Genomic DNA, 26,994 nt, shown 5'->3' on the forward strand with positions numbered 1-26,994 from the left:
AAACACACATGACCTACTGAGAACACAAATGCAAACACACATGACCTACTGAGGACACAAATACAAACACACATGACCTACTGAGGACACAAATACAAACACACACATGACCTACTGAGGACACACATGCAAACACACACACACACAGGACCTACTGAGGACACAAATATAAACACACATGACCTACGGAGGACACAAATGCAAACACACATGACCTACTGAGGACACAAATGCAAACACACACACACACACAGGACCTACTGAGGACACAAATGCAAACACACACACACACACAGGACCTACTGAGGACACAAATGCAAACACACATGACCTACTGAGGACACAAATGCAAACACACATGACCTACTGAGGACACAAATGCAAACACACATGACCTACTGAGAACACAAATACAAACACACATGACCTACTGAGGACACAAATACAAACACACACACATGACCTATTTAGGACACAAATGCAAACACACATGACCTACTGAGAACACAAATACAAACACACATGACCTACTGAGGACACAAATATAAACACACATGACCTACTGAGGACACAAATACAAACACACATGACCTACTGAGGACACAAATGCAAACACACATGACCTACTGAGGACACAAATGCAAACACACATGACCTACTGAGAACACAAATACAAACACACATGACCTACTGAGGACACAAATACAAACACACACACATGACCTACTGAGGACACAAATACAAACACACATGACCTACTGAGGACACAAATACAAACACACACACATGACCTATTTAGGACACAAATGCAAACAAACACACATGACCTACTGAGGACACAAATGCAAACAAACACACATGACCTACTGGGGACACAAATGCAAACACACATGACCTACTGAGGACACAAATACAAACACACATGACCTACTGAGGACACAAATACAAACACACATGACCTACTGAGGACACAAATACAAACACACATGACCTATTTAGGACACAAATGCAAACAAACACACACATCCTACTGAGAAAAATAATCAAGTAATGTTTAAGCTTTACCAAAAGGGGAAACCATATAATGAGAAAAGCAAAGTTGAAAAAATAGATTCTATAGAGCATATTCACCCCTTCACTCCTACTAGTCAACATGGGAGGTCCAGATAAAATCAGTTAACACACAAATACAAAGCCGTTTTCTAGTCTTAGTTTGTCGCTCATTTCTCTGTAATTCCTGAGGCCGATTCACATGAAACCAAAACTCTCCTTCAACGTTCTCTCTTCAGCCCATATGAACTATGGTCTAATTATTTCCTCATAAAGGCGTCCAAAAAAGTGACCAAAGAGCCAGAAACTTGCAACAATATAGTGACAAAAAGTGTAAAATATGTGATGAAAGAGCGACATAAAAGGCGTAAAAAAGCGACACAAATGTGACATGTGCCCAACTAGAAAAAAATGCGCTCGGTCAAGGCAAGGGTTAAGAGGTTAACTAATAATACCGTCGTGGATCCGCTCGCACCAGCAGAGGGCGCACTATCACCGTGGTGGCTCTGCCTCGGCTCCTGCAGCTTTCTATTGCTGAATGTCCTGTGTATTTTTGCAGGAGCCCTTTCTCTGCGTTACTCAAACTTACCACAAGATGTCACTGGTGGATCATGTTTTATTGTTGCCTGGTTCATGAACTGGACCCTTTTTATACAACACACATTTATTTACTCCATGATCCGGCTCCTTTGTCGTTTTCTCACAAAAATAGTCAGTGTTTCCCAACCAGGTTTACCTTGAAGTATTTCACATCTAAATGAAGGTGAAGCTGGACAGTATTTCAATATTATCTAAAAAAAAAAACTGTTTATTTACAGTAAAAGGTTTGAATTTCATGTGTTTTTGCAAAACCGAGTTAATTTTCTAAATGAATTGCTGCACCCAGTGTTCATTTCGTCGACTAAAATATATATATTTTTTTTTTATTTATTTTTATTTATGGTTTATTTGGTCGGGACAGTGCAAGTTAATGAACAAGCCACACCGGATTGTAGCCTTAGGCTAATTTTCATCCGTCGTCCCCCATGCACACTCTCAAACACACTCTCATACATCCTGGCCTATTGTACATGTTTTTAGTGGTAGGGGAAACCGGAGTACCCGGAGGAAACCTACGCAGACACGGGGAGAACATGCAAACTCCACACAGAAAGGCCCCGTCCTCGGTGGGAATCGAACCCGGACCTTCTGGCTGTGAAGCACAAGCACTGTAAGACTAATTTAGTCTTAATTTTAGTCAAAGGGATGTTTTTGACGACTAAAATTGGACTAAAACTAAATTAAAAGTTTCTCATGAGACTAAAACTGTGACTAAAATGTCCTGCTATTTTAGTCGACTAAAATAAGACTAAATAAAAATGAAAAGGAGAGACTAAAATCATCCAAACTTCTATTGACTTGATCTGAAAGAGCCTCAGATCATGTAAATTCTCTGTTAAAGGATCAGCTCTGAGCTTTGTTCATGAGGAGCAGCTCCATGAAGCAGAGGAACAACATTAAATATGATTATAATGAATATTATCAATGCAAAGTCGACTAAATTCGTCTTAAATTTAGTCGACTAAATTGACTTGCAATTTTCATCGACTAAAACTTGACTAAAATTGAATTACATTTTAGTCAAAAGACTAAGACTAAAACTAAACTAAAATATGTTGTCAACATTAACACTGGCTGCACCTTAAAGGGACACTGCGTAACATTTTGGACTATGCCGTCAGTGCCATTAGTGTAAAACATGCTCCTATTGATCAGCTCAACACAGAAAAGTACTATTACTGCAGGGAATAATCAAAGAAAAGATTTGGATCTAGAGGACTGAACCTGTTTTAATCTCAAATTCTACGGATTTTAGTCACATCTCCATGGAGACGAGCTGGAGACGCACCCACACCCGGCAAAGATACAGTCATGTCTTAGATGAGCTGAGCCGCTCACCAGAGCCGTGGGAAGATATCTTAGTTAGGGGGCGCTGAGGGACAAAATCTACCCCCAAAATACTTTTTCTGTGCATAAATCCTATTTATTAACCTCTTAACTCCCGCCTGAACCGAGAGCATTTTCTCCAGTTCAGCTTCACCCAAATCCTGTAGGCCAGTGTAACGCCTCATGTGAAAGATCTACAAAACTAAATGGATCTTTTTCCTCACGTCATCTGATTTTTTTTCATCACTTTTTTTGTTGGGCAGTCGTCTCATTTTTGTCAAATTTTCGTGACTTTTTTGTCACTTTTTCATTAAATTATTTGCATTTTTTTGTCAAATTCGTGTCACTTTTTCGTCCATTTTTTTCTCACTTTTTTCTCACTTTTTTGTCATTTTTTGTCAATTTTTGTCAATTTTTGTAATTTTTTGTAATTTTTTGTCAATTTTTTGTCAATTTTTTGTCATTTTTTTGTCACTTTTTCGTCAAATTATTCGCATTTTTTTGTCAAATTCTTGTCACTTTTTCGTCCATTTTTTTCTCACTTTTTTGTCAAATTTTTGTCATTTTTTGTACATTTTTTTCACTTTTTCGTCAAATTATTCACATTTTTTTGGCAAATTCTTATCACTTTTTCGTCAAATTTTTCATCAAATTTTTCTCACTTTTGTGTCAAATTTTTGTCCATTTTTGTCATTTTTTTGTACATTTTTTCTCACTTTTTCACATTTCCATCCTTGTTTTCGTCCCAGTTTTGTTGCTATTTTCAGTTTTTTTCCAGAAGCTTTTGGATTGGGGTAAAGCTGGAGAAAATGTGCTCGGTTCAGCTGGGAGTTAAGGGTTTAATATTGCCTGCAGTTCACAAACTATCCACCAGGGGGTGCTGCAGCGCCCTCAGCACCCTGGGTTCAAAAACACATGTTTGTTTGTACATATGTAGGTGTTTTTCCAATGATGAAATGATGAATTCTACGCGGTGTGTGGTTTAAAGTGAAGCGGTGTTTTGAGTAGAAATTAAAGATTCATTGTTTATTGTCTGTATATTTTAGTGGCAAACTATTTCAGAGCTGTGTTAATCTGACAGTGTTACAACCTCTTAACCCCCGCCTTAACCGGGAGCATGTTCTATAGCTTGGCTTTACCCAAATCTAAAAAGCCTCTTGAAAAAAAAGGATGAAAATGCAAAAAAGAGTGACAAAAAGTGACGAAAACACAGGAAAAAGATTGGTTAACATGAGTTTTTTGAGGTCTTAGCTTTCAAATCAGGCGCTCCTCCAACCTTTCAGATTCGGGTTAATCAGAACTCGGCGAAGGCGGGGGGTAAGCGGTTTAAAACACTCCCTCCTCCGCTCCCTGGGTGTTGTCTCGTCACGGCGTCTTCGCTCGTGCATGACTCGATGACGTCCGCCTCCCTCCCCTCCCCTCCCCTCCCGTGCGCGCGCTCCAGCAGCGGGGGAGCAGGAGCGCGTGCGTCCTGGGTGTGTCCCGCGCGTTAACCGTTTCAGGTGGCTCCTCCGCGCGCAGTTCTGTTTCTGCTCTGGGACACTGCGCCATGATGGACCTGCGCGCGCTCCGACCTCTGCTCCTGCTGCTCTGCCTCTGCGGTAAGAACCACACGCGCTCCCTCCGAGCTGCTCCGCTGGTGTCGCGCGGTTACCTACGTGTGTGTGCGTGTGTGTGTTTGTGTGAGTGTTTGTGTTTGCTTTAAAGCCAGAATGTGATGCGTAAAAGGCGCAGGACTCGGGGCCGAGGCGCTGGTTTTAGGTTTTGGCAAAGCTTCTCAAACTTTTGGGGGAAAAGCTTTGAGAAGCGCGTGCTCCTCTTCTGGCACCGCGTCTCTGCCTCCTCTTCAGACCAAGCTCCACTTTCTGCACTTTGTGTCGCACCTTCGGCTCTCGCGCGCTCGGAATACGTGCCCTTTTCGCTCGCTCGCGTTCAGCCGAAACCACATAACGTGATCGATTTGAATAAACATCACACAAACTTCATCAACATGAGGAGTTTCAGTCCCACATTTCCTCTTTGTAATCGCTCAGGATGTTCCTTAAGCAGGTAAATGACTGAAAACCTTTAATACACTTGATCTGCAAAGGCGCTTCCACACGATGCTCTCACGATGTATAAAAAGGTGGATGTTCGAGTGTGAGTTTCCACCTGAGCTCTGGGGGAGGGGGCTCACAGACACTTTTCCGCCCCATTCATTCTCCCCAAACTGTTGTTTTAAACTCCTCACCCGCCCTTTGTTGTGGCCGGAGCGTCTTTAGCGTCGGCCGAGTGTTTGTTCTTGATTTAGGAGCGTTCGGTCTGAGGAAACAGGCTCGGCGCAGGGGCGGGTCCAGCCTTTTGGCCCGAGGGCGGCGGCACCGGGGAGAGTTCGAATCGAGCTAATGACAAATTATTTGCTTTTGTTTGTATTAGGGCTGCTCGATTATTGAAAAAATAATAATCACGATTATTTTTGTCATAATTGAAATCACGATTATTCAAACGATTATTTGTTGCCTTTAAAAAAATCCATCAAAAAAAGTGACAAAAATCCATCAAAAAAGTGACAAAAATCCAGCAAAAAAGTGACAAAAATCCATCAAAAAAGTGACAAAAATCCATCAAAAAAATGACAAAAATCCATCAAAAAAATGACAAAAATCCATCAAAAAAGTGACAAAAATCCATCAAAAAAGTGACAAAAATCCATCAAAAAAAGACAAAAATCCAGCAAAAAAGTGACAAAAATCCATCAAAAAAAGACAAAAATCCATCAACAAAATGACAAAAATCCATCAAAAAAATGACAAAAATCCATCAAAAAAGTGACAAAAATCCATCAAAAAAGTGACAAAAATCCATCAAAAAAAGACAAAAATCCATCAAAAAAGTGACAAAAATCCATCAAAAAAAGACAAAAATCCAGCAAAAAAAGACAAAAATCCATCAAAAAAGTGACAAAAATCCATCAAAAAAAGACAAAAATCCAGCAAAAAAGTGACAAAAATCCATCAAAAAAAGACAAAAATCCAGCAAAAAAATGACAAAAATCCATCAAAAAAATGACAAAAATCCATCAAAAAAGTGACAAAAATCCATCAAAAAAGTGACAAAAATCCATCAAAAAAAGACAAAAATCCAGCAAAAAAAGTGACAAAAATCCATCAAGAAAGTGACAAAAATCCATCAAAAAAATGACAAAAATCCATCAAAAAAGTGACAAAAATCCAGCAAAAAAGTGACAAAAATCCAGCAAAAAAGTGACAAAAATCCATCAAAAAAGTGACAAAAATCCATCAAAAAAGTGACAAAAATCCATCAAAAAAAGACAAAAATCCAGCAAAAAAGTGACAAAAATCCATCAAGAAAGTGACAAAAATCCAGCAAAAAAATGACAAAAATCCATCAAAAAAAAAAGACAAAAATCCATCAACAAAATGACAAAAATCCATCAAAAAAAGTGACAAAAATCCATCAAAAAAGTGACAAAAATCCAGCAAAAAAGTGACAAAAATCCATCAAAAAAAATTGCAAAAATCCATCAAAAAAAGACAAAAATCCAGCAAAAAAGTGACAAAAATCCATCAAAAAAAGACAAAAATCCATCAAAAGTGACAAAAATCCATCAAAAAAGTGACAAAAATCAAAAAATTAAAAATTAGAAAAAAAATTGAAAAAAATAACAAAATTAAACAAAAAAAAAAAAAAAAAAAAAAAAATTGAAAACAAAAAAATTATAATCGATTTTTTGCGATTATGCTAATTTTGGAATCGTTTACTGTTGTAATCGAAATCGTAATCGAATTTCGATTAATTGCACAGCCCTAGTTTGTATAAATAATAGAATTAGAGGATATAGAAGCGTGTTGTACGTGACATTCTGCGGGGGGTCTGTCTGTGCTGCAGTAAAGCCGCTCACCCGGAGGAAAACTAGACATTTCATAGTCTCGCCAACCAGGTCTGGCGACACTGGCGCTTTCAAAGGAAGTGACGCAGCGATATGGAGCCGACCGACCAATCAGAGCAGCTCCCTGAACGGGCGTCACGTTGTTGCGCCTTTGTTTTGTAGTTTTTCAACACAAGCTTCACCTAATGCTCCGGTTTGCTTGTATTCTTAAGTTTTTCTGACATAAACGACAGAAGTCATTTACTGAACTCCGTGTGGCAGGAGCGCCATTGTTAACGTCCCAATGATACAACTTTCTTGTCGCTGTTTCTGTCGTCACATCTGCTCTGTTCTCATTGGCTGCGCTTCGGTCGTCCCACATTAGTCCCGCCTCAAGCAGTAGCTTTTCTACGACAGGGTCCCCAGACTAGTCTCCTGTTTATTAATTAATAAACATCAGAGATTAGTCTGGATGCCAGGCTAGAAATCTCAAGCTTCCACACGACCCCTCCCTGGTTCCTCTGCGCCTCCCTGAGTAACACTGCGGCGCATATTCGTAAATGTAACTAAGCAGTACAGGTTCCTCCTCCAGTATCACTGACGAGATAATCATTATGCGGAGAATCTTGCCGGTCCTGCTTCCTTGTTTACCAAACACGCAGCGTCGCTTTTCTCTGATTGGTTTATTTACTTGTCAATCACGGCCGGTCCCCAGATTCACGTCTCCGTAAAGCGGGAGTGTCCAAACTTTAAATTGTGCCCCACGCCTTTTATTCATTATATTTTGCCAATGTTTTACATCAGCGGTTCCCAAGTGGCTTTGAGTTCCACCATTACCCTCAGATGACGAGCCCAGGACCCAAATAAAATTGCAATTTGTCATGTATTGTATCAAATATTGTCTTTTCTACACAAGTTTTTGTTGAAGAAGCAGTAGATTTCTCTTAAAGACTGAATTTATGATTAAAACAACCCAATAACCTGCCGTCCCCCCTGATCAGGGGGTTAGGGTTAGAGTTAGTTAACCCTAATCAGGATATGATTAGGGTTAAGAATGGCAAATGTAATGTATGATGTGTTTCATCTCACATTTTCAGAAACTAGAAGGTCTTGGCTTTTAAATGAGGCATCACACTGGCATGTAGGCTGTACGGTCTCCAGTCATAGTGGTTCACCCTCACCCTAACGCTGAGGTGACAGTGAACAGGTTAACAGACACAGTTAGTGTTTCCAGGCAGTTTCAGATGGAAAATAATGAATAAAAGTTCCCCATAGACTCGCGACCCACTGAAAATGGTTCCGTGACCCACTTTAGGGCCCCGACCCCCCAGTAGAGAATCACTGTGTATCATTATATATGACCAAGCGGGACATTTATTAAATACTGACACTATTTCTCACATGTTTAGATACTTTAACAGGTATTTTATGTCTTATTTGCACAATAATATTTCTCAAAATCATCTTGGGGGCCAGAGGACCTGTGCTGGAGGGCCGGATTTGGCCCCCGGGCCTGAGGTTGCCTACCCCTGCTTTAAACTTTCATGCCAGTTCTGTCTCACAATAACATGTGAGTTGTTCGGTTAGAATTGTGTAGAAATATTACATTTCAAATAAAAAGGATCGTCTCTGATGACGTGTCCCGATTCAACAAGAAGGCCGAGGGCCACCAAAACTTGGTCTGAGGGTCGCATTTGGCCCCCGGGCCGCACTTTGGACCCCCCTAAGGTGTCGTCCGTCTTATCGGTGTCGAAAAAATAAAACCAGGTTAAAAAAATCTTTACGTTTAGATCAAAGTTTTGATGCTGTTGTTTGTTTCAGCTCAAATAAATGACACACGTTTAAAAGAAGTCTTCTTTTATGGAACGAATGAACATTATTGTTCTGTTGTCTGATTCTAGACGACAAGTATTTGAGTATCGACAAGAGTATCGGTATCGGAAACCAAGTATCGTTAACTCTTAACGCCTCACTCGAAAGCTAAAACCTACAAAACTAATCGAAGCGGATCTTTTTCCTCGTGTTGTCACTGTTTTGTTTTGTTTTTGTTGCATTTTCATCCGTGTCGCTATTTTGCCGCTGTTTTCAGGAAGCTTTTAGATTTGGGTAGAGGTGAACTGCAGAAAGATGAAGAGGTTAAAGCTGCATTAGTTGGTGCTGCGTGTTTGAGCCTGGTGTCTTCACTCTCCATCACTGTGGTTCTAAAACGCTCCAGGATCAGCTGTTTGGAGAAAATCTTCCAAACATGTGATCCAGATGTGATGGAGAGAAGAACACCAACTTCATTTTCCTGCATACAAAGTTCAATAATGCAGCTTTAAAGTACCGTATCAAAGAAAATGTAACGAGCTACTTACGTAAGACTCATGAAACATAACATATATATATAAAAAATACTGTCCAAACTTCTTTTCCGACTCCAAACCGGCTTGGAACCGTTCCTCTAATGCCCGGGGAACAGTGGGTGATTTTTAGACGTCACGTTGCTAGAGCTGGTTACCGTTACATTTTGTCCGATACCGGTACTTTAACGATACTTTGTTTTCGATACCGATACCTGAACGTAGGGCTGTGCAATTAATCGAAATTCGATTACGATATCGATTACAACAGTAAACGATTACAAAATTAGCATAATCGCAAAAAATCGATTATAAATTTTGTTTTCATTTTTGTTTTTTTTCATTTTTGTTTTTTTCTAATTTTTTTTCTAATTTTTAATTTTTGGATTTTTGTCACTTTTTTGATGGATTTTTGTCTTTTTTTCTGCTGGATTTTTGTCACTTTTTTGCTGGATTTTTGTCTTTTTTTTATGGATTTTTGCAAATTTTTTTGATGGATTTTTGTCTTTTTTTTTATGGATTTTTGTCACTTTTTTGCTGGATTTTTGTCACTTTTTTGATGGATTTTTGTCACTTTTTTGATGGATTTTTGTCACTTTTTTGATGGATTTTTGTCACTTTTTTGATGGATTTTTGTCACTTTTTTGATGGATTTTTTTAAAGGCAACAAATAATCGTTTGAATAATCGTGATTTCAATTATGACAAAAATAATCGTGATTATTATTTTTTCAATAATCGGCCCTACCTGAACGATACTTTTTCCCGTACCGATACTAAAATATTTGTCTAGAATCAGAAAACGCAACAATAATGTGTGGAAGATCTGAGAATGTCTGACTTTCTGCTGTTCCCGGTGTGGGTGGGTCTCCTCAGGGCTGCCCTTTGTCACCGGTTCTGTTCATTATGGACAGAATGTCTCGGTGCAGCCGGGGGCCGGAGGGTGAGGGATGAGGATCAGCTCCTCCAAACCCGAGGCCATGGTTCTCCTTCCCCTCTTCGGGTCGATGGGGAGTCCTCGCCTCAAGTGCAGGAGTTAAAGAGTCTCGGGGTCGGGTTCTCAGTGAGGGACGGATGTATCGGTCTGTCGAGGGGAAGAGGGAGCTGAGTCCATCTACGTTCCCACCCTCTCCTATGGTCATGTGATCTGGGTAGTGACCGAAAGGACGAAATCGCGGATACAAGCGGCCGAAATGAGTTTCCTTCTCAGGGTGTCTTGGGGTGAGGAGCTCAGTTACCCGGGAGCTCGGAGTAGAGTCGCTGCTCCTTCATGTTGAAAGGAGCAGCTGAGGTGGCTCGGGCAGCTGTTCTGGATGCCTCCTGGTTGCCTCCCGCGGGAGGGGTTCCAGGCATGTCCTAGTGGGACAAGGCTTCGTGGAAGACCCAGGACACGCTGGTGGGACTATGTCTCCGAGCTGGCCTGGTGTGGCCTCGGGGTCAGAACAGCTGGAGGAGGTCGGGGTCCCCCTAGAACAGCTGGAGGAGGTGTGCGTGGACCGGGCAGTCTGGGCATCTCTGCTGAGACTGCTTTATTCAGAGCCGGGTCGCGGAAGAGAATGAATGGATGGAGATCTGCGAATATATTTGGCCCTAAAATAGGGAAAACATTTGAATAAATTGGGGGAAGAAAATGGGGAAGAAAATGGGGATAATAAAAGTAAAAAAAATGTTGCAAAAATTTGGAAAAAATACACATTAGACGACATTTTGACCAGCAGCATCAAAACTTGAATCTGAAGATAAACCATTTTTTTCAATACCAAACGATATTATTTTAACCTCTGAACCGAGAGGATATTTTCCCTCACGTCATCAGATTTTTTTGTTCCATCATTTTTTTGTTGGGTATTCAACTCATTTTTGTAACTTTTTTGTCACTTTTTTTCGTCAATTCAATTTTTTATCATATTTTTGTCACATTTTTTGTGTTGTTTTTTTTTCATTTTTTGCCAAAGTTTTGTTATTTTTTTGTCACATTTTGTCACTTTTTTTTTTTAATTTTTTCGTCAATTTTTTATCAAATTTTTGTCATTTTTTTCACATTTTTGTAATTTTTTTTGTAAATTTTTTATCACATTTTTGTCACATTTTTTGTCATTTTTTTTGTAATTTATTTGTCACGTTTCGTCACATATTTTTTTCTTTTTTTCGTCAATTTTTTTTTACATTTTTGTAATTTTTTTGTCACTTTTTGTCATTTTTTCGTCAATTTTTTTGTCAATTTCTTGTGACATTTTTGCCTCTTTTTCATCAATTTTTCCTCACTTTTTTGTCAATGTTTTCTCACTTTTTTGTCACATTTCCATCATTGTTTTCGTCTCAGTTCTGTCGCTATTTCCACAGCTTTTTTCCAGAAGCTTTTGGATTGGGGTAAAGCCAAACTGGAGAAAATGCTCTCAGTTCAGGCGGGAGTTAAGGGGTTAGATCCTTGTCCCTGTTTCACTTGCTGCATGTTTTCCACTGGTTCTGCTCCTTCCTTTAGCTCTGTTTGTAAAGCCGGTGTGACTGTTTTAACCCTATCCTGTCTGATCTAAGTCCGCCTCTGTGCGCAGGTCTCTCCCTGGCCGAGGACATCCTCCCGGAGGGGCCCCTGGACGCCCTGGAGGGGGGCAACGCCACCTTCAAGACGCTGATGAAGGACCCGGAGTTCACCGTGATGGTGTGGAACTTTAACAACCAGGTGGACGTGACGCCGGTGGCGACGCGAGCGGGGCCCAACCTGAACATCCCCGAGGCGTACACGGGCCGCGCCGACATGGACACCAACGGGCAGCTCACCCTCAGCGGGCTCACGCTGGCGGACAGCGGGGAGTACAGCATCAGCGTCATCGATATGCTCGGCAACACCAGGGCGGGCGAGATCGAGCTGCGCGTCATGGGTGAGTCAGGGTCACATGCAGAGTTTACCTGTGTGTTTCTAATGTCAGGTCTAATACAGCTGCTCTGTGATGGTCTCAGGTCTGTTAACCTCTTGACCCCCGCCTGAACCGAGCACATTTTCTCCAGTTTGTTACCCCAATCCAAAAGCTTCTGGAAAATAGCAACGAAACTGAGACGAAAACAATGATGGAAATGTGACAAAAAAGTGAGAAAAAATTGACAAAAAAGTGACGAAAAATTTATGAAAAAGTGGCAAAAATGTCACAAAAATGTCACAGGAAATTGACAAGAAATTGATGAAAAAATGACAAGAATGTGACAAAAAAAATGACAAAAATGTGACAAAAAATGACAAAAATGTGACAAAAAATTGACAAAAAAATGACAAAAAATGTGACCAAAAAGTGTCAAAAATGTGACAAAAATGTGATAAAAATGTGACAAAAAAATGACAAAAATGACACAAATTTGATTAGAAAAATGACGAAAAAAATGACAAATGTGACAAAAAATGTGACAAAAATGCGACAAAAAAATGACACAAATTTGATTAAAAAATGACAAAAATGTGACAAAAAAATGACCAAAAAAAAAGGTAAAAAAGTTATAAAAATGAGTTGAATACCCAACAAAAAAATTATGGAAAAAAAAAAAAAAAGGGCTTTGGTCGGAGGCTCCTGTGACTCTCAGTCGTCCAGCTTCCTGCTCCGGCTGAACTACAGCCATGTTAGAGCGCGGCCGATTTGACCATGTGACCAGAGGCCGATCTGACCATGTGACCAGAGGCCGATCGATAAACGTCTGCTCTGAACTCTGACAGCAGGGGGCGCTTTATGAGGCCAAAGGGACATTCCTGTTGTTGTAGAGACGCACCGATCCAGCTGTTTTGCTTCCGATACCGATACTGGGGGTTTGAGTATCGGCCGATATTCGATATTACCCAAAACCAAGAGACTTTCCTGAGAGAGTCTTTCTCTGAGTGAAAAAGTGAACGTTCCTGTTTTCTCCAGAGTGAGATTCATCTTTTATTTCTCTGAATAAACTAAAGCATGACTGGGCTTTCCTACATTAGATTTCCTCCTTGACTCAGGCTTTAGGTCACATGATTATAAACGACTCACATTAAGTGTCTGATTAACACATATTATCTCTAACAGTCATTTCATAAAGTGAAACACAAACACTTGGACCGAGTCATAGTTTCTGTCCCGGCTTCGATGAGTTAGTTTAACCTCTTTACCCGCCTTAATTCTTCCTTTTCTCCAGTTCAGTTTTACCCAAATGGAAAAGCTTCTTACAGCCTTAAAGGCAGAGTAAGGCGTCATTTGAAAGCTAAGACCTAACTGATCTGTCATCGCCTTTGTGTCACGTTATCGTCGCTCTTTTTCAAGTGGTTCCTTCTCCAGGTTCTGAGCTTCAGAATGAGCTGCAGCGTCAACATCGTGCCCTGAGGTCGACGCTGCAACAAGTGCCCGACTAAAAACAAGGAAACAAATTCTTAAAATAAGACAGTTTGTCTTGTTTTAAGGAACAGATTCTGCCAATGGGGTCAGCATTTTTTTCTTGCTGAGAATTCTTATTTCTAGAATATTTTTCATCATAAAACAAGAAAGAAACACTAAATTTAAGCAAATAAATAACTAGAATTAAGCAAAATGTCCTCAGAAAATTGAATAATTAAAGGAAAACATTCTTATTTAGTGAAAAATTGTGGATATTTTACTTAATTACACACATTTTTGAGCAAAATGTTCTTAATAAACATTAATATTTAAGGAAAGTATTCCCGCGCTCGGAGACCCGCCTCCATGATGTGGAGCCAGGCTGATGGTCAGAATCACCTGCTGGAGGATTCACCTATTGTACATGTTTTTAGTGGCAGACACGGGGAGAACATGCTCCACACAGAAAGGCCCCGTCCTGGTGGGAATCGAACCCAGGACCTTCGAGCTGTGAAGCTGAGGCTCTAACCGCTGTGCCACCGAGCCGCCCACTTTAAAGAATGGAATGTTTTATCTCTCTGTGAGAAGCAGTTCTTACATTAAGAGTTGTATCTTTGTCTAAAGCTGAAGAAGATTCAAAAAGTTTTTCTTTCTTGTTACAAGAAAAATTAACATGTTTTTTAGCAAAGAACAAGACAACAAGAAATGGATAGATTTTATTTCCTAAAACAAGAAACTTTGCTAGGGAAAACATTATTACTTTTTAGGGAAAAAATCAGAACTTATTTCTTAAAGTAAGACATTTTTCACTTGCTTAGAATCCACTTTTTGCAGTGCAGTGTTTACTTTTCACTTTTAACGGGAAGTCTTGTTGACTTTTCTCAGCAGGAGATCGGCCGATAGCTCAAATATCAGCCTGTACTTTTGACATGGCGTGTGGTACAGCTTGGTTTATCCATAGAAGTAAAGCAATAATAACGGTTTGCGCCTGTTTTACACTTTACAAACCTGAGTCACAGGTTTCGGCCCGGCTTTGGTTTGAACTTTCCCCTTGATTCTGGCTCAGCCCTGCGTCGTTTACACCTCGATATGAATCACACAGTTAGTGTTTACTCCCTTTTTCATTTAGCTAGTGCTGCATGAATATCTAACCACACAATAAGAACAGGAAGTTTGCAGTGGCGAGTGGAACATCTTTGAATCAGCAAAGATGGAAACGACGCTCTTTCTTCACACGACAAACAGGCCACATCCTCAACTCGTACTAAAGTCACACATCACAGGGAAACAAATCAAGCTTCGCTCCACAATCTCGTCAGTTGTTTTGTGCTTTCCCCGTGTGTCTTCAGTTGTTTTTCCGGGTCGTCCGGCGTCGTATATCGGGCGGGAAACGGCCTGAAGCTCAGACTGAAGCTGCCGCGGTGAAGGGCGTGGCTCAGTCACTCGCACTGAACAGTAAACTTTAGAGAAGCTTCACTGCAAAGTACTTTTACTACGACTGCGGTACAGAACTCTCCTCTCACCGATCATTTGAACATCTCACGTTAACCTCGCGCTGCGATCTCGCGCCCTGAACGACTTTTATGCAAAACCCGAGCTGGTGAAAGCGCTGAGGTTCGATGGTTGTTTTCAGAGGACGTCACAGGAAGTGCTTTAAGTGCTTTCTGTGTTTATTCAAATGTTCACTTCACAACGAGGTGGTTTAAAGTAGCCTTTGAATAAAGAGGGCGGGACAAGTGTAGAAGCCTCAGTGAGACACAGACGTTCAACCTCTTAACTCCCGCCTGAACCCAGAGCATTTTCTCCAGTTCAGCTTTACCCAAATCCTGTAGGCCAGTGTAACACCTCATTTGAAAGCTAAGATCTACAAAACTAAATTGATCTTTTTCCTCACATCAGTTTTTTTTGTTGGGCAGTCATCTCATTTTTGTCAAATTCTCGTGCCTTTTTGTCACTTTTTTGTCAAATTTTTCAATTTTTTTTGGTCCATTTTTTGTCACTTTTTTGTAATTTTTTTTCGTCATTTTTTTTCGTCAAATTTTTCTCACTTTTTTGTCAAATTTTTGTCATTTTTTTATACATTTCTTGTCACTTTTACGTCAGTTTTTGCTCACTTTTTTTTAAACATTTTCATCCTTGAGTTCATCTCATACTGCAAAAAGTATATAACTAGATCAGTATAAACATCTCCAAGAGAAGAAGAAGAAGAAGTTGTTGGGCATTTTTAGATTATTTCACTTGTTCTGAGATGTTTCTGACTCGTTTCGATACATTTCGTCCTTATTTCAGGTCATTTTCTTTGCCAATGGGGAAAGAAAGTTGGTCTTATCTCATTGGCAATTTTACTTTCTTATTTCAAGCGAGATTTACCCTAGAACTGGTCTGAAATGTCCTCAAACAAGCAAAGCAAACTTGGTCCGATCAGGAAAAGTGTCTAAATGAGTGAAAACCGCTCAAAACAAGAAACATTTCCTCAATTCAAGTCATTTAAGCCAATGCTTGATATTTACTTTTTGCAGTGGAAAGCATTAAAGGGATGTTTCAAGATTGTTCTCATAGGGCCTCATTTCCTAGTTATCCAGATTGCTGTTGATGTCCTTATATTTGAAGAGTTTAGTGGTGCTAGGCTAGTGCTAGGCTAGTGCTAGGCTAGTGCATGTCTATGGTAACTAGTAGCCTGCATTAAAAACCTCTTCATAATCATGGCTCGTCCTCCAAACGTTGCCATGTCGGATTTGTAGAAAGCTCCTTTGTGAATTCCACGTGTAGTAATGTAAACAAACTACTGTAGACCCGGTAACCGAGCAGATCACTCAACCAGGAAGCTGACGCTGCTCAAATATAAGCTCTTTTAAATGTAAAATGATTATATTTCAAACATTATTCAGTCACACAGACATTTCTATGGTTAGTCTGGTGTTATTTGTGATTTGCCTCAGGTGCTCTGTGGGTCAGACTGTTTTTAATGCAGGCTACTAGTTACCATAGACATGCACTAGCCTAGCATTAGCCTAGCACCACTACACTCTTCCTGAAATCCTGAAATCTTCTCTGGGCTGTAATTACCCGTGTCTGACTTTGTTTTTCGGTGGTTCTTTGGAAAACCCCCCGGGGGGGAAATGGCGCTCGTACAGTGTGGATGTTTTGGGTTAAGTCTTATCTTTGGTCGTGTTTGGTGAGCGGCCGATCCTGCAGAGAGAGAGTGAGTGAATGAATGAACGGGCCGTGGAGGAATCCGCCGTGACCTGCCTTTGACAAACAGCCCAGATAACACACACAGTCCACACACACACACCGGGAGAAAGGACTTTTTCACAACAGGGACGTTTGGAATGAGCGGAAACCACCGTATCGGAAAGAGAAAAGTGAGCGGGTGTCGAGGCTCCTCGGTTCACGCTCGGTCACTGACCTCCCCGACGCTGATTCTCCTGGATCCGTTTATGTGGAGACACTGCAGCTGAAAAATGTAGAGTTATCAATGTGAATGTTCCTCTTCACATCGCGCTGCCTCGTCTTCCTTAGAATCGACGTCAAATTGAAAACAAAAGTGAAATTGAAAAGTCTGCTTGAGCGTCGGCTACGCACGGGTTTACTTTGATACAGTAGATCAATGCGCTCACCTAACACCAAAACAACAACAGTTTTCCATAAATAAACCACACATGCCTCAAGTGCCACAACACCAGGTCTGATCTGAGTTTTAAGGAGACGTTTCCATCGTGTGTCAGTCTTTACCTCCTGATGATGCTCCTTGTGTAGCCACAGCTCAGTCTGAAAGAAAGAAGCACATTTCACAGGGTGCAGAGCAACTTTTTTTTTTCTTTTCCAATTATAAGTTTATACGTTTATTGATGGAATGCTTCTTGAGATGTGCCATCTCGTTTGCGAGGGGGTCCATTAACACAAAACACTAGTTACGGTTAACAAAACACCGTAAAAGACAGGATACAGATACATACAGATTAGGGCTGCTCGATTATTGAAAAAATAATAATCACGATTATTTTTGTCATAATTGAAATGACGATTATTCAAACGATTATTTGTTGCCTTTAAAAAAATCCATCAAAAAAGTGACAAAAATCCATCAAAAAAGTGACAAAAATCCAGCAAAAAAAGACAAAAATCCATCAAAAAAAGTGACAAAAATCCATCAAAAAAATGACAAAAATCCATCAAAAAAGTGACAAAAATCCATCAAAAAAAGACAAAAATCCAGCAAAAAAGTGACAAAAATCCATCAAAAAAGTGACAAAAATCCAGCAAAAACAGACAAAAATCCCAAAATTAAAAATTGGAAAAAAAATTAGAAATAGAAAAAATATAATATCATCGATTTTTTGCGATTATGCTAATTTTGTAATCGTTTACTGTTGTAATCGAAATCGTAATCAAATTTCGATTAATTGCACAGCCCTAATACAGATACATTAGGACTGTCGCACAGACAAAACAAACTTGTTCTATAGTCCTCACATCCGCTCCAAGAATCCTGCAGCTGTAGCTCAAATGTTCCAATACGCTACAGTTTTCTTGTAACTGCTGCACAACTCTAACTCCTCCACAGCCGATGTGACAGTTTCTGATCTATTAACTCCTGTACATTTCGTAACTTTGCGCATTCGAACGGTGTAAACGCGAGGCCTCTCTGTCTCGCCCGCTCAGCCTGGATCTGCAGCAGCGACACTTTTATTTCTTTAATTTTTATTAAACATTGCGCTGCATCAGCATGTTACGCGTGTACAGGAGAATGACAAACAAACAAAAACAAACAAAAAATGACCAAAAAAATTGGTGAAAAAATGACAAAAATGTGATAAAAATGTGACAAAAAAAAATACAAAAAATTGACAAAAAAAGACACAAAAAAAGGACAAAAATGTGACAAAAATGAGTTGAATACCCAACAAAAAAATGATGGAAAAAAAATCTGATGACGTGAGGAAGAAGATCCTCTCGGTTCAGGCGGGAGTTAAGAGGTTAAATAAAGGTCAAAGTTAAATCGTCCTTTCAAGATCGGAGCGATTTGGCTAAAAGGCGATTTAAACCAAACCATAGTCACTTCCGTGCTTTGAGCCTGATTATTGTTTTATACAGACGACTTTTCCAGTCACACAAATTCTGCAAAGTGAGACAGAAATGTTCTCGTCTGAAGGGTTAAACGTCAGTCACTCAGGTGCAGTTTGCTCTGTGGTTTTGTGGCTCGTCTCAGCCTTTGTCCTCAAAGGTTAAAAGCTTGTTCTGAAATGGGACTTTCCTTTTGTGTGGAGTCTGTGTAACTGTAACAGCGCAGGTGAATGAAGGGAAGGCGGTGTGTTCTTAAGCGTGTAACGGCGGAGGGTGCGCCCAGGTCACTCACGGAGAAACTATTCCGTATCACACTGTGGCTTATTGTCCTGTTTTATTCTTCGGAAAGACTTTGTAATTACGTTGAGGCTTGGGGTGATTGATGCTTTAGCCACTGAACTAGTAACGGAGAATGTGGTGCATTTCGAAACATGTTTGTGAAGCTCTAAATGACAGGGTGAGCGGTTTTCACCACAGTAAACTCCCCGCAGAGACAGAGCAAACATCACTCTGATCAAACTGACGCTCCTCGCAGTCGCCGGGGTTCAGATGGGTCGAGTTTCCTCCTTAAGCTGGAGATTTATCCAGGAAGAGACTCCGACAGGGCTTTCCCACGCTTATTCATTCACAAACACTGACGGGTTTGGTGTCCACGTGTAGCACGAAAGGGAGAAATATACACATAAACTCTAGGGCCGTTTTCATTCCACTCTTTGAAACATCTGCAGTTTAGCCGCTCCATAAGACTCCACACTCGGGACAGGCGTAAATGAGCCAGAACTGAAGAAATATCTTGAACAATCGCTGTCTTTAAGCGCCTCAGTTCATTACATTGGACCAGGGGCTGGACTGGGACTGAAAACCAGCCCTGGACTCTGACCAGCCCGTCCCAAATTAGCATAATTGTGACACTTCCACAAATACATATTTTAACCTCTTACCACCCGCCTTAACCAGATGCATTCTGTCCCCTTTTGGCTGTGTAGCACCTCATTTGAAAGCTAAGACCCACAAAACTGAGCTTTTTCCTCACGTTGTTGCTGTGTTGTGTCACCTTTTGTATGTTTTTTTTTTTTCATTTTTGTTGAGCTTTTGTCACATTTTTGTTGAATTTTTGTTGAATTTTTGTTGAATTTTTGTCACATTTTTGTCACATTTTTGTCATTTTTTGTTGAATTTTTGTTGAATTTTTGTCACATTTTTGTTGAATTTTTGTTGAATTTTTGTCACTTTTTGTTGAATTTTTGTCACATTTTTGTTGAATTTTTGTCACTTTTTGTTGAATTTTTGTCACATTTTTGTCACATTTTTGTCACATTTTTGTCACATTTTTGTCACATTTTTGTCATTTTTTGTTGAATTTTTGTTGAATTTTTGTCACATTTTTGTTGAATTTTTGTCACATTTTTGTTGAATTTTTGTCACATTTTTGTCATTTTTTGTTGAATTTTTGTTGAATTTTTGTCACTTTTTGTTGAATTTTTGTCACATTTTTGTTGAATTTTTGTCACATTTTTGTTGAATTTTTGTCACATTTTTGTTGAATTTTTGTCACATTTTTGTTGAATTTTTGTCACATTTTTGTTGAATTTTTGTCACATTTTTGTTGAATTTTTGTCACATTTTTGTTGAATTTTTGTAATTTTTTTGTAGAGTTTTTGTCACATTTAATACATTGATATAAATAATAAATAATAATGGTCCCAAAACTGAACCTTGTGGCACACCATACTCCACGGAATTCCTTTTTTCGGAATGTTTTTTTAATACTGGGCTTTACCCAAATCTAAAAGCTTCTCGACTGGAGAGCAACGCCTCATTTGAAAGCTAAGACCTACAAAAGTGATGGAAACTTTTCGTCACGTTGCCACATTTTTGTCATATTTTATTTATTTTTTTAATTATTTTCATTTTTTGTTGAATTTTTGTCACATTTTTGTTGCATTTTTGCTGAGTTTTTGTCACATTTTTGCTGAGTTTTTGTCACATTTTTGTTGAATTTTTGTCACATTTTTGTTGAATTTTTGTCACATTTTTGCTGAATTTTTGTCCCATTTTTGCTGAGTTTTTGTCACATTTTTGCTGAATTTTTATCACATTTTTGTTGAATTTTTGTCACATTTTTGCTGAATTTTTGTCCCATTTTTGTTGAATTTTTGTCACATTTTTGTTGAATTTTTATTGAATTTTTGCTGAGTTTTTGTCACATTTTTGCTGAATTTTTGTCACATTTTGTTGACTTGTTGACATTTTGTCGAGTTGACTTTTCATCCTCTTTTTCTCGCTCTTTTGATGCTTTTCTTTTTAGCTTTTTGATTTGGGTAAAGCTCGGTTGAGGCGGGACCGGTGGCCCTTCTGTGCTCTTCCAGAATGGACATACGGCCGGTCCGCCCCTGCATTAGGTGGCGCCGTGAGGCCGAAACATCTCTGTCGTGCAGTCGTTGAAGAAACAAACCGGCTAATCGCAGCACATTCACTAATGCTAACGTCGTCTTTGGTAGAATGGAGTAAAGCGGCTGTAACCCGGAGCTCACGTGGCTCCTGAAAGGAGGGGAGAAACACTCGCTCTGAGGTCCCTCCACAGGAAAGTCCCCTCAATGAAGGAAGTGCCGCGAGTATGCACATGAGCCAACGGAGCTCCTGCCTGGTGTGTGTGCTATTAGCCACATTAGCATTTGCCCATTTATTTCTTATGGAATCATGACGGTACTACAGAGATGTTTTGTACTACAGAGATGTTTTGGCCATTTTTATGCATAAAACACAGTATTTTTATATGAAAACATAGAATTACACAACACTTTTTTGTTACTTTATTGTGCCATAAGTTTCATTTTTACAATTTACACAATTAGCGTGTCAGAGTTAACACAAATATCTGCTTCTTTTTTTTTTACACCCAGTGCATAGAAAGCAAATTAACAAATAATAATAGTAGTACTAATATTAATAATAGTTGAGAAGACATATAAGCAGACATATATATATATATACATGTATATATATCTGCATATCCACCCGTGCACATGTACGCACCCACATACATGTATACACACATATACATACACATATCCACATACATACATCTCAGCCATTCCCTTCCTTTTCCCCTTTCTCTCTCTTCCCTTTTCTTTCTTTCCCTTTATTAAGTCAAAAGAAACTCATTTTCATCACTATTTGTTGATTCTACATGGGCTGCAGTGATGCAGTGGTGACGACCGCATCGACAGAGGCAACGGCGATGCCATCAGAGCACCCACCGTCCACATATATACGTGCAAATATGCACAGGTACGCCCACAGCGTACACACAGAGGGAAAGAGTCGTGTAGGTGCATTTGTGAGGGACCCTATGCTTTGTGTTGCATTAAAAAAAGGTTTGAGGGGGCAGCTGTCGAAAGAAAACTCTGTCCTTCAAAACTTGTAATACATTATTTTCTCATATTTACGTCAGTAATGTTCAGCAAAGGTTTCAAGTTGATGTCTTGACATTTAAATCTTCTCCCCAGTCACATGCAGCGATTCGCCTCAAAACAAACCAATTCCTTTGGAGGCTTTTTTATACATGTAGTGGAGCAGAAAGTGTTGTTTTATCTTCCCCATGTGGTGGTGTAAAAGTCTGGAGGCCATTCAGGTGTTCCAGCCCTTCGTCAGAATGTCTTCACCCTCCAAAGCTACTGTAAAATGTCGGTTGGTCTTTGTCACACATTCTTTGAAAGTCAGGAGTTCTTCGGGAGGTTTTTTCAGGGCGGGTTTTAGGCTCCGCCCACCGTTGCTCAACTCCGGAGCGGAGAACGAGTCGAGCCGGTTCCGGAGAGCGGCCTGTCAAACGCTCTCATTCAAATGTTGTTCAGTCACAGGGAGACGAGCCGCGGGCGAAAACAACAACAGCAGCAGCAGCGCCGTGTGTAAACCATCCCCCAGCCCGAGCAGGGAGCGCCCGGGAGCGCCCGCGAGGGAGAGCCGGGACAACAGCCAATGTGTCGCTGCATGTTACACATTCTGCAGCTGAAACTGTCTCAGTGCAGGGGCAGGGGCGTAAGCACCTAATTCTGGGCCCTGGTACAAACGATCTCGGTGGACCCCCCGCTCATGTTTCATGTTCTTTAACCACATAACAGTGACAGTTTTACAGTGCAGTTCATTTCATTTCTATTGTAACATAATTATATATAGTCTAACCGGATTAAAAAATGGGTCGACCTAAAAAAAAATGCTTCATAAACAAACACATGGAGACTTAGTTCATGGTTTGTTTGATTGTTATTTTTAACCTCTTACCCCCCGCCTGAACCATTCTGTCCTCTTTGGCCATTATATAGGCCTGTGTAACAGCTCATTTGAAAGCTAAGACCCACAAAACTGATCTTTTTCCACGCGTTGTTGCTGTGTTTTGTCACCTTTTTTAGTTTTTTTTTATTTTAGTTTTTTTTTTCATTTTTGTCACATTTTGGTTGAATTTTTTGTCATCTTTGTGTTGAATTTTTGTTGAATTTTTGTCACATTTTGTTGAATTTTTGTCACTCTTTGGTTGAGTTTTTGTCACATTTTTGTCATTTTTTGTCACTTTTTTTATCATTTTTTTGTCATTGTTTTGCTACATTTTGGTCATTTTTTTGTGACATTTTTGCCACTTTTTCATCAATTTTTTGTCACTTTTTTGTCAATGTTTTCTCACTTTTTTCTCACATTTCCATCATTGTTTTCGTCTCAGTTTTGTTGCTATTTTCACAGCTTTTTTCCCAGAAGCTTTTGGATTGGGGTAAAGCCAAACTGGAGAAAATGTGCTCGGTTCAGGTGGGAGTTAAGGGGTTTAAACGTTGCAAAAACAAAAGATCTGCTCATGGACTTCAGGACGAGCTCTCCCACATGACGTATATAAAGGGACGGTGGAGTGTGTGGAGTCCTACAGGGGTCTTGTCTTCAGAAACTGTCCTTCTTCATGTAGATAAAACTGTGATGACACTTTTTTATCGGACATTCATCGGAGCGACCCTGACCTTCTGCCTGGTCGCCTGGTGCGGGAGCTCCTCTGGATCAGCTGGTCCAGTAAAGTCCTCGGCCTCAGACCAGTTTGGACTTTCTGATGATAAACAGTGAGAGAGGACGTCGTTAAAGACACTGAGCATCCTTTGCATTCAGAGCTTCGATCACTTCCATCTGGGCGTCGGTTTTTGATGCCAATGGAACCACCACAGGAACCGTTTTGAGAAAAGCTTTCAAGCAGGATCTAATGGCCCCTGACACGGCTTTTTATCTTTGCCTCTTTAGCAAAGGCACATCCTGTCAGCATCTGCAGCACTTACAAGCTTTATATTTAAACATGATGTCTTATCTTTGTGTAATGTGTTTTAATGTTTGACTAGTTCTCATTGCAAGACAAATTTACCCATGGGTACAAATAAAGTCAAGTAGCCTACCCTAAGAAGAAGAAGAAACTTCATTTATATAGAAGAAGAAGATCTTTATTTATACAGCGCCTTTCACAGACATGGTCACAAAGCGCTTTACATGAGACAGTTGTACATTCACTCCATACTCAGTGGTGGTAACTACGTTTGTAGCTTCAGTTTCCCCTGGGGGAGACTGACAGAAGCGCTTTCGCGACTCCACACGTCTGCGCCAACGGACCCTCTCACAGATAGAATCACAAAGTGCTTCACAAAGGATCACAGAAAACATTACATAATTTACAGGAACAATCACAGCCTTGTCAACTAAAAGCTCGTCTGAAAAGCAGCGTCTTTAGCTGCTTTTTGAAGGAATCAACAGAGTCGGCTTTACGGAGCGACAAAGGAAGGTCATCCCACAGTTTAGGACACTATATGTCTATATGAATGTCAAGCATTGTCTTAAATGACTTGAATTGAGGAAATGTTTCTTGTTTTGAGCGGTTTTCACTCATTTAGACACTTTTCCTGATCGGACCAAGTTTTCTTTGCTTGTTTGAGGACATTTCAGACCAGTTCTAGGGTCAATCTCGCTTGAAATAAGAAAGTAAAATTGCCAATGAGAAAAGACCAATTTTCTTTCCCCATTGGTAAAGAAAATGACCTGAAACAAGGACGAAATGTATCGAAACGAGTCAGAAACATCTCAGAACAAGTGAAATAATCCAGGACAAATGCCCAACAACTTCTTAACTCGTCAACACAACTAAAATGTGGATTATTATGCTCAAATTGAGATGTTTATACTGATCTAGTTAATTACTTTTTGCAGTGGAGTTACAATAATCTAAACGAGATGAGATAAAAGCATGAATCACCAATTCTAGATCAGAGTTGGATAAAATTGGCCTCAACTTGGCGATGTTTCTCAAATGGAAAAAAAACGTTTTTCACCAGGTGCCTCGAGTGGCTTCAAGAGACAAAGACTGGTCAAACCAAACACCAAGATTTCTGATGCTCGAGCCCAGAGAACCAAGGTGGTTTACAATCGAGGGGATTTTCTGCTCTGGAGCAATAATCAAAGTCTGTCTTTTTTTTAAATTAGCTGAAGGCAGTTTTCATAAACACCTACCCTAACCTACCCTCACCTTTGTTAGTGTGAGCAGGACTGGTAATCTTTGCCTGCCCGTGAGAAGCTGTGTAAATCTGCGCTGTTCTTTCGATGGTCTAACCCACTCCAGTCGTTGATGTCTTTATAGGAAAAGGCAGACTTTCATTTAGGAATATTGCAGTTGCCCCTGGACACAGACCTTAACGCTCCGTTAGCTGAGAGCAGCTGTACATATGTCTTTAGGAGAAATCAGACCTGATCAAGTGTTCGGATCTGACTGTATCTGACTGTATCTGACTGTATCTGACTGTATCTGACTGTATCTGACTGTATCTGACTGTATCTGACTGTATCTGACTGTATCTGACTGTATCCGACTGTATCCGACTGCATCCGACTGCATCTATGCTTGTGTTGGGACATTTTCATGATCACTCCTTTGTTTTTGTTAGATTTGGTTGATAAACCTTGGACACAGGACTGTACAGGACATAGTCCTCATCATAATTACAATAATGCACTACATATCGGATCATCCCAGTGTGAATATTCAGGGACCCAGCGGCTGTGTGGGTGGTTAGCTTAGCACCTTTTGCTTTCCATCACAGTGGCCTCTATACGTGCTGTATATACTGTACATATGCTGTATATATACTGTATATACTGTATATAGGACAGCAAGCAGGAGAGGGGCACTAATACACCTTGAACCTTTGCACATTTTGTCATGTCTACAGCCATAAACATGAAGATTTTATTTTGTTTTTTTCCCTGAAAGTTCCTCTCTGGTGCTCCTCGGCCTTCATGATGTTGTTTAGTGACCACAGCTCTGAGGCCCTCACAGAACAGCTGAGAGTAGAGTCTCTGTTTAACCCTAAGGCCAAGGTGTGAACATTCTGCAGTCATGAGGAATGTTATAAAGGCAGTTTAATAACTCAGAAATATACTGTGTGATACTTATACACGCCCCACTTTTCTACTTTTGGAAAAATAACAGAATCATGTTTCATCATTTTGCTTTCACTTCACAGCTGTCTGTTACTTGTGTGAGAACGTTCAGTAAAAAAACTCAAAATAAAATCTTTAAGTATAGACAAAGTGTTACCACACTTTACATTACGGGCCGGTAAGTCCTTGGTACTTACAGTGGTAAATACTAGTAATAATAGTGTTACTTATAGGTACTTATTGTGGTACTTACAGTGGTAATTCTAGATACTTATCTTGGTACTTACAGTGTAAATACTAGTAATAATAGTGGAAATTCTAGGTATTTATGGTGGTACTTACAGTGGTAAATACTAATAATAATAGTGGTACTTATCGGTAATTATTGTGGTACTTACAGTGGTGCCAATGGTGGTACTTACACTCAGGGGCGTCGGACTGGGGGGGTAAAGAGTACTGAGTACCCAGGGCCCAGAGCAGGGTAGGGGCCTCAATAATGCTGCAAAAAGCGTTATGTATTGTACTTTCTTCATAGTTTCTTCATAATTGATGCTATAAGAACTGAAAAACGGGGCTAAAATACAACGGTTGCTACCCAGAATTTTGCACAAACAATAATGATGGATAATATCTCAGGGCCCTGACACCCCTTCAAAAATGTGCCAAATGGTTCAGCCCACACGCCGGTGTTCAGCACCAGCTTCAGCTCAGCAGTGACTCTGATGAGGTGACTCTGTAATGTAATGACACAGAGCTATGAGGAAAGACAGAGTCTGGCCTGGTTCTAATGTGCTTTTATTTAACACTAGCCTGTTCTAGCGGAGCTGAGAGGAAACTTTCTTGTCATAAATGACAGTTAAACATGAGGCGAGTCCTGCCTCTGCCTGCGCTGAGTCATAGTCAGAGCTCCTTCTCTCCTCGTTTTAACCTCTAAAGTTTCTCTTTCCTCATGTTTATTATAATTGAGCCTC

At 40.0% G+C, this 26,994-nt stretch overlaps 1 protein-coding gene across 2 annotated transcripts in view; it reads left to right on the forward strand.

Moving 5' to 3' along the window:
* Positions 1 to 26,994, forward strand: part of LOC306973889 (cell adhesion molecule CEACAM5) — a 270,429-nt gene that overhangs the window by 208,820 nt on the left and 34,615 nt on the right. The window contains exons 1-2 of one of the 2 annotated variants that reach the window (XM_079570963.1): positions 4,436 to 4,577; positions 11,738 to 12,064. The exons of the other annotated variant lie outside the window; for it this stretch is intronic. Of the exons in view, the coding sequence (XP_079427089.1) occupies positions 4,526 to 4,577; positions 11,738 to 12,064 (379 nt within the window). The 5' untranslated portion in view covers positions 4,436 to 4,525. Of the gene's footprint in view, positions 1 to 4,435; positions 4,578 to 11,737; positions 12,065 to 26,994 lie in introns of those variants that run through there. 2 annotated transcript variants of the gene reach the window in all.

This window comes from Gobius niger, assembly GCF_951799975.1.
Source record: "Gobius niger genome assembly, chromosome: 14".
Lineage (NCBI taxonomy): Eukaryota > Metazoa > Chordata > Actinopteri > Gobiiformes > Gobiidae > Gobius > Gobius niger.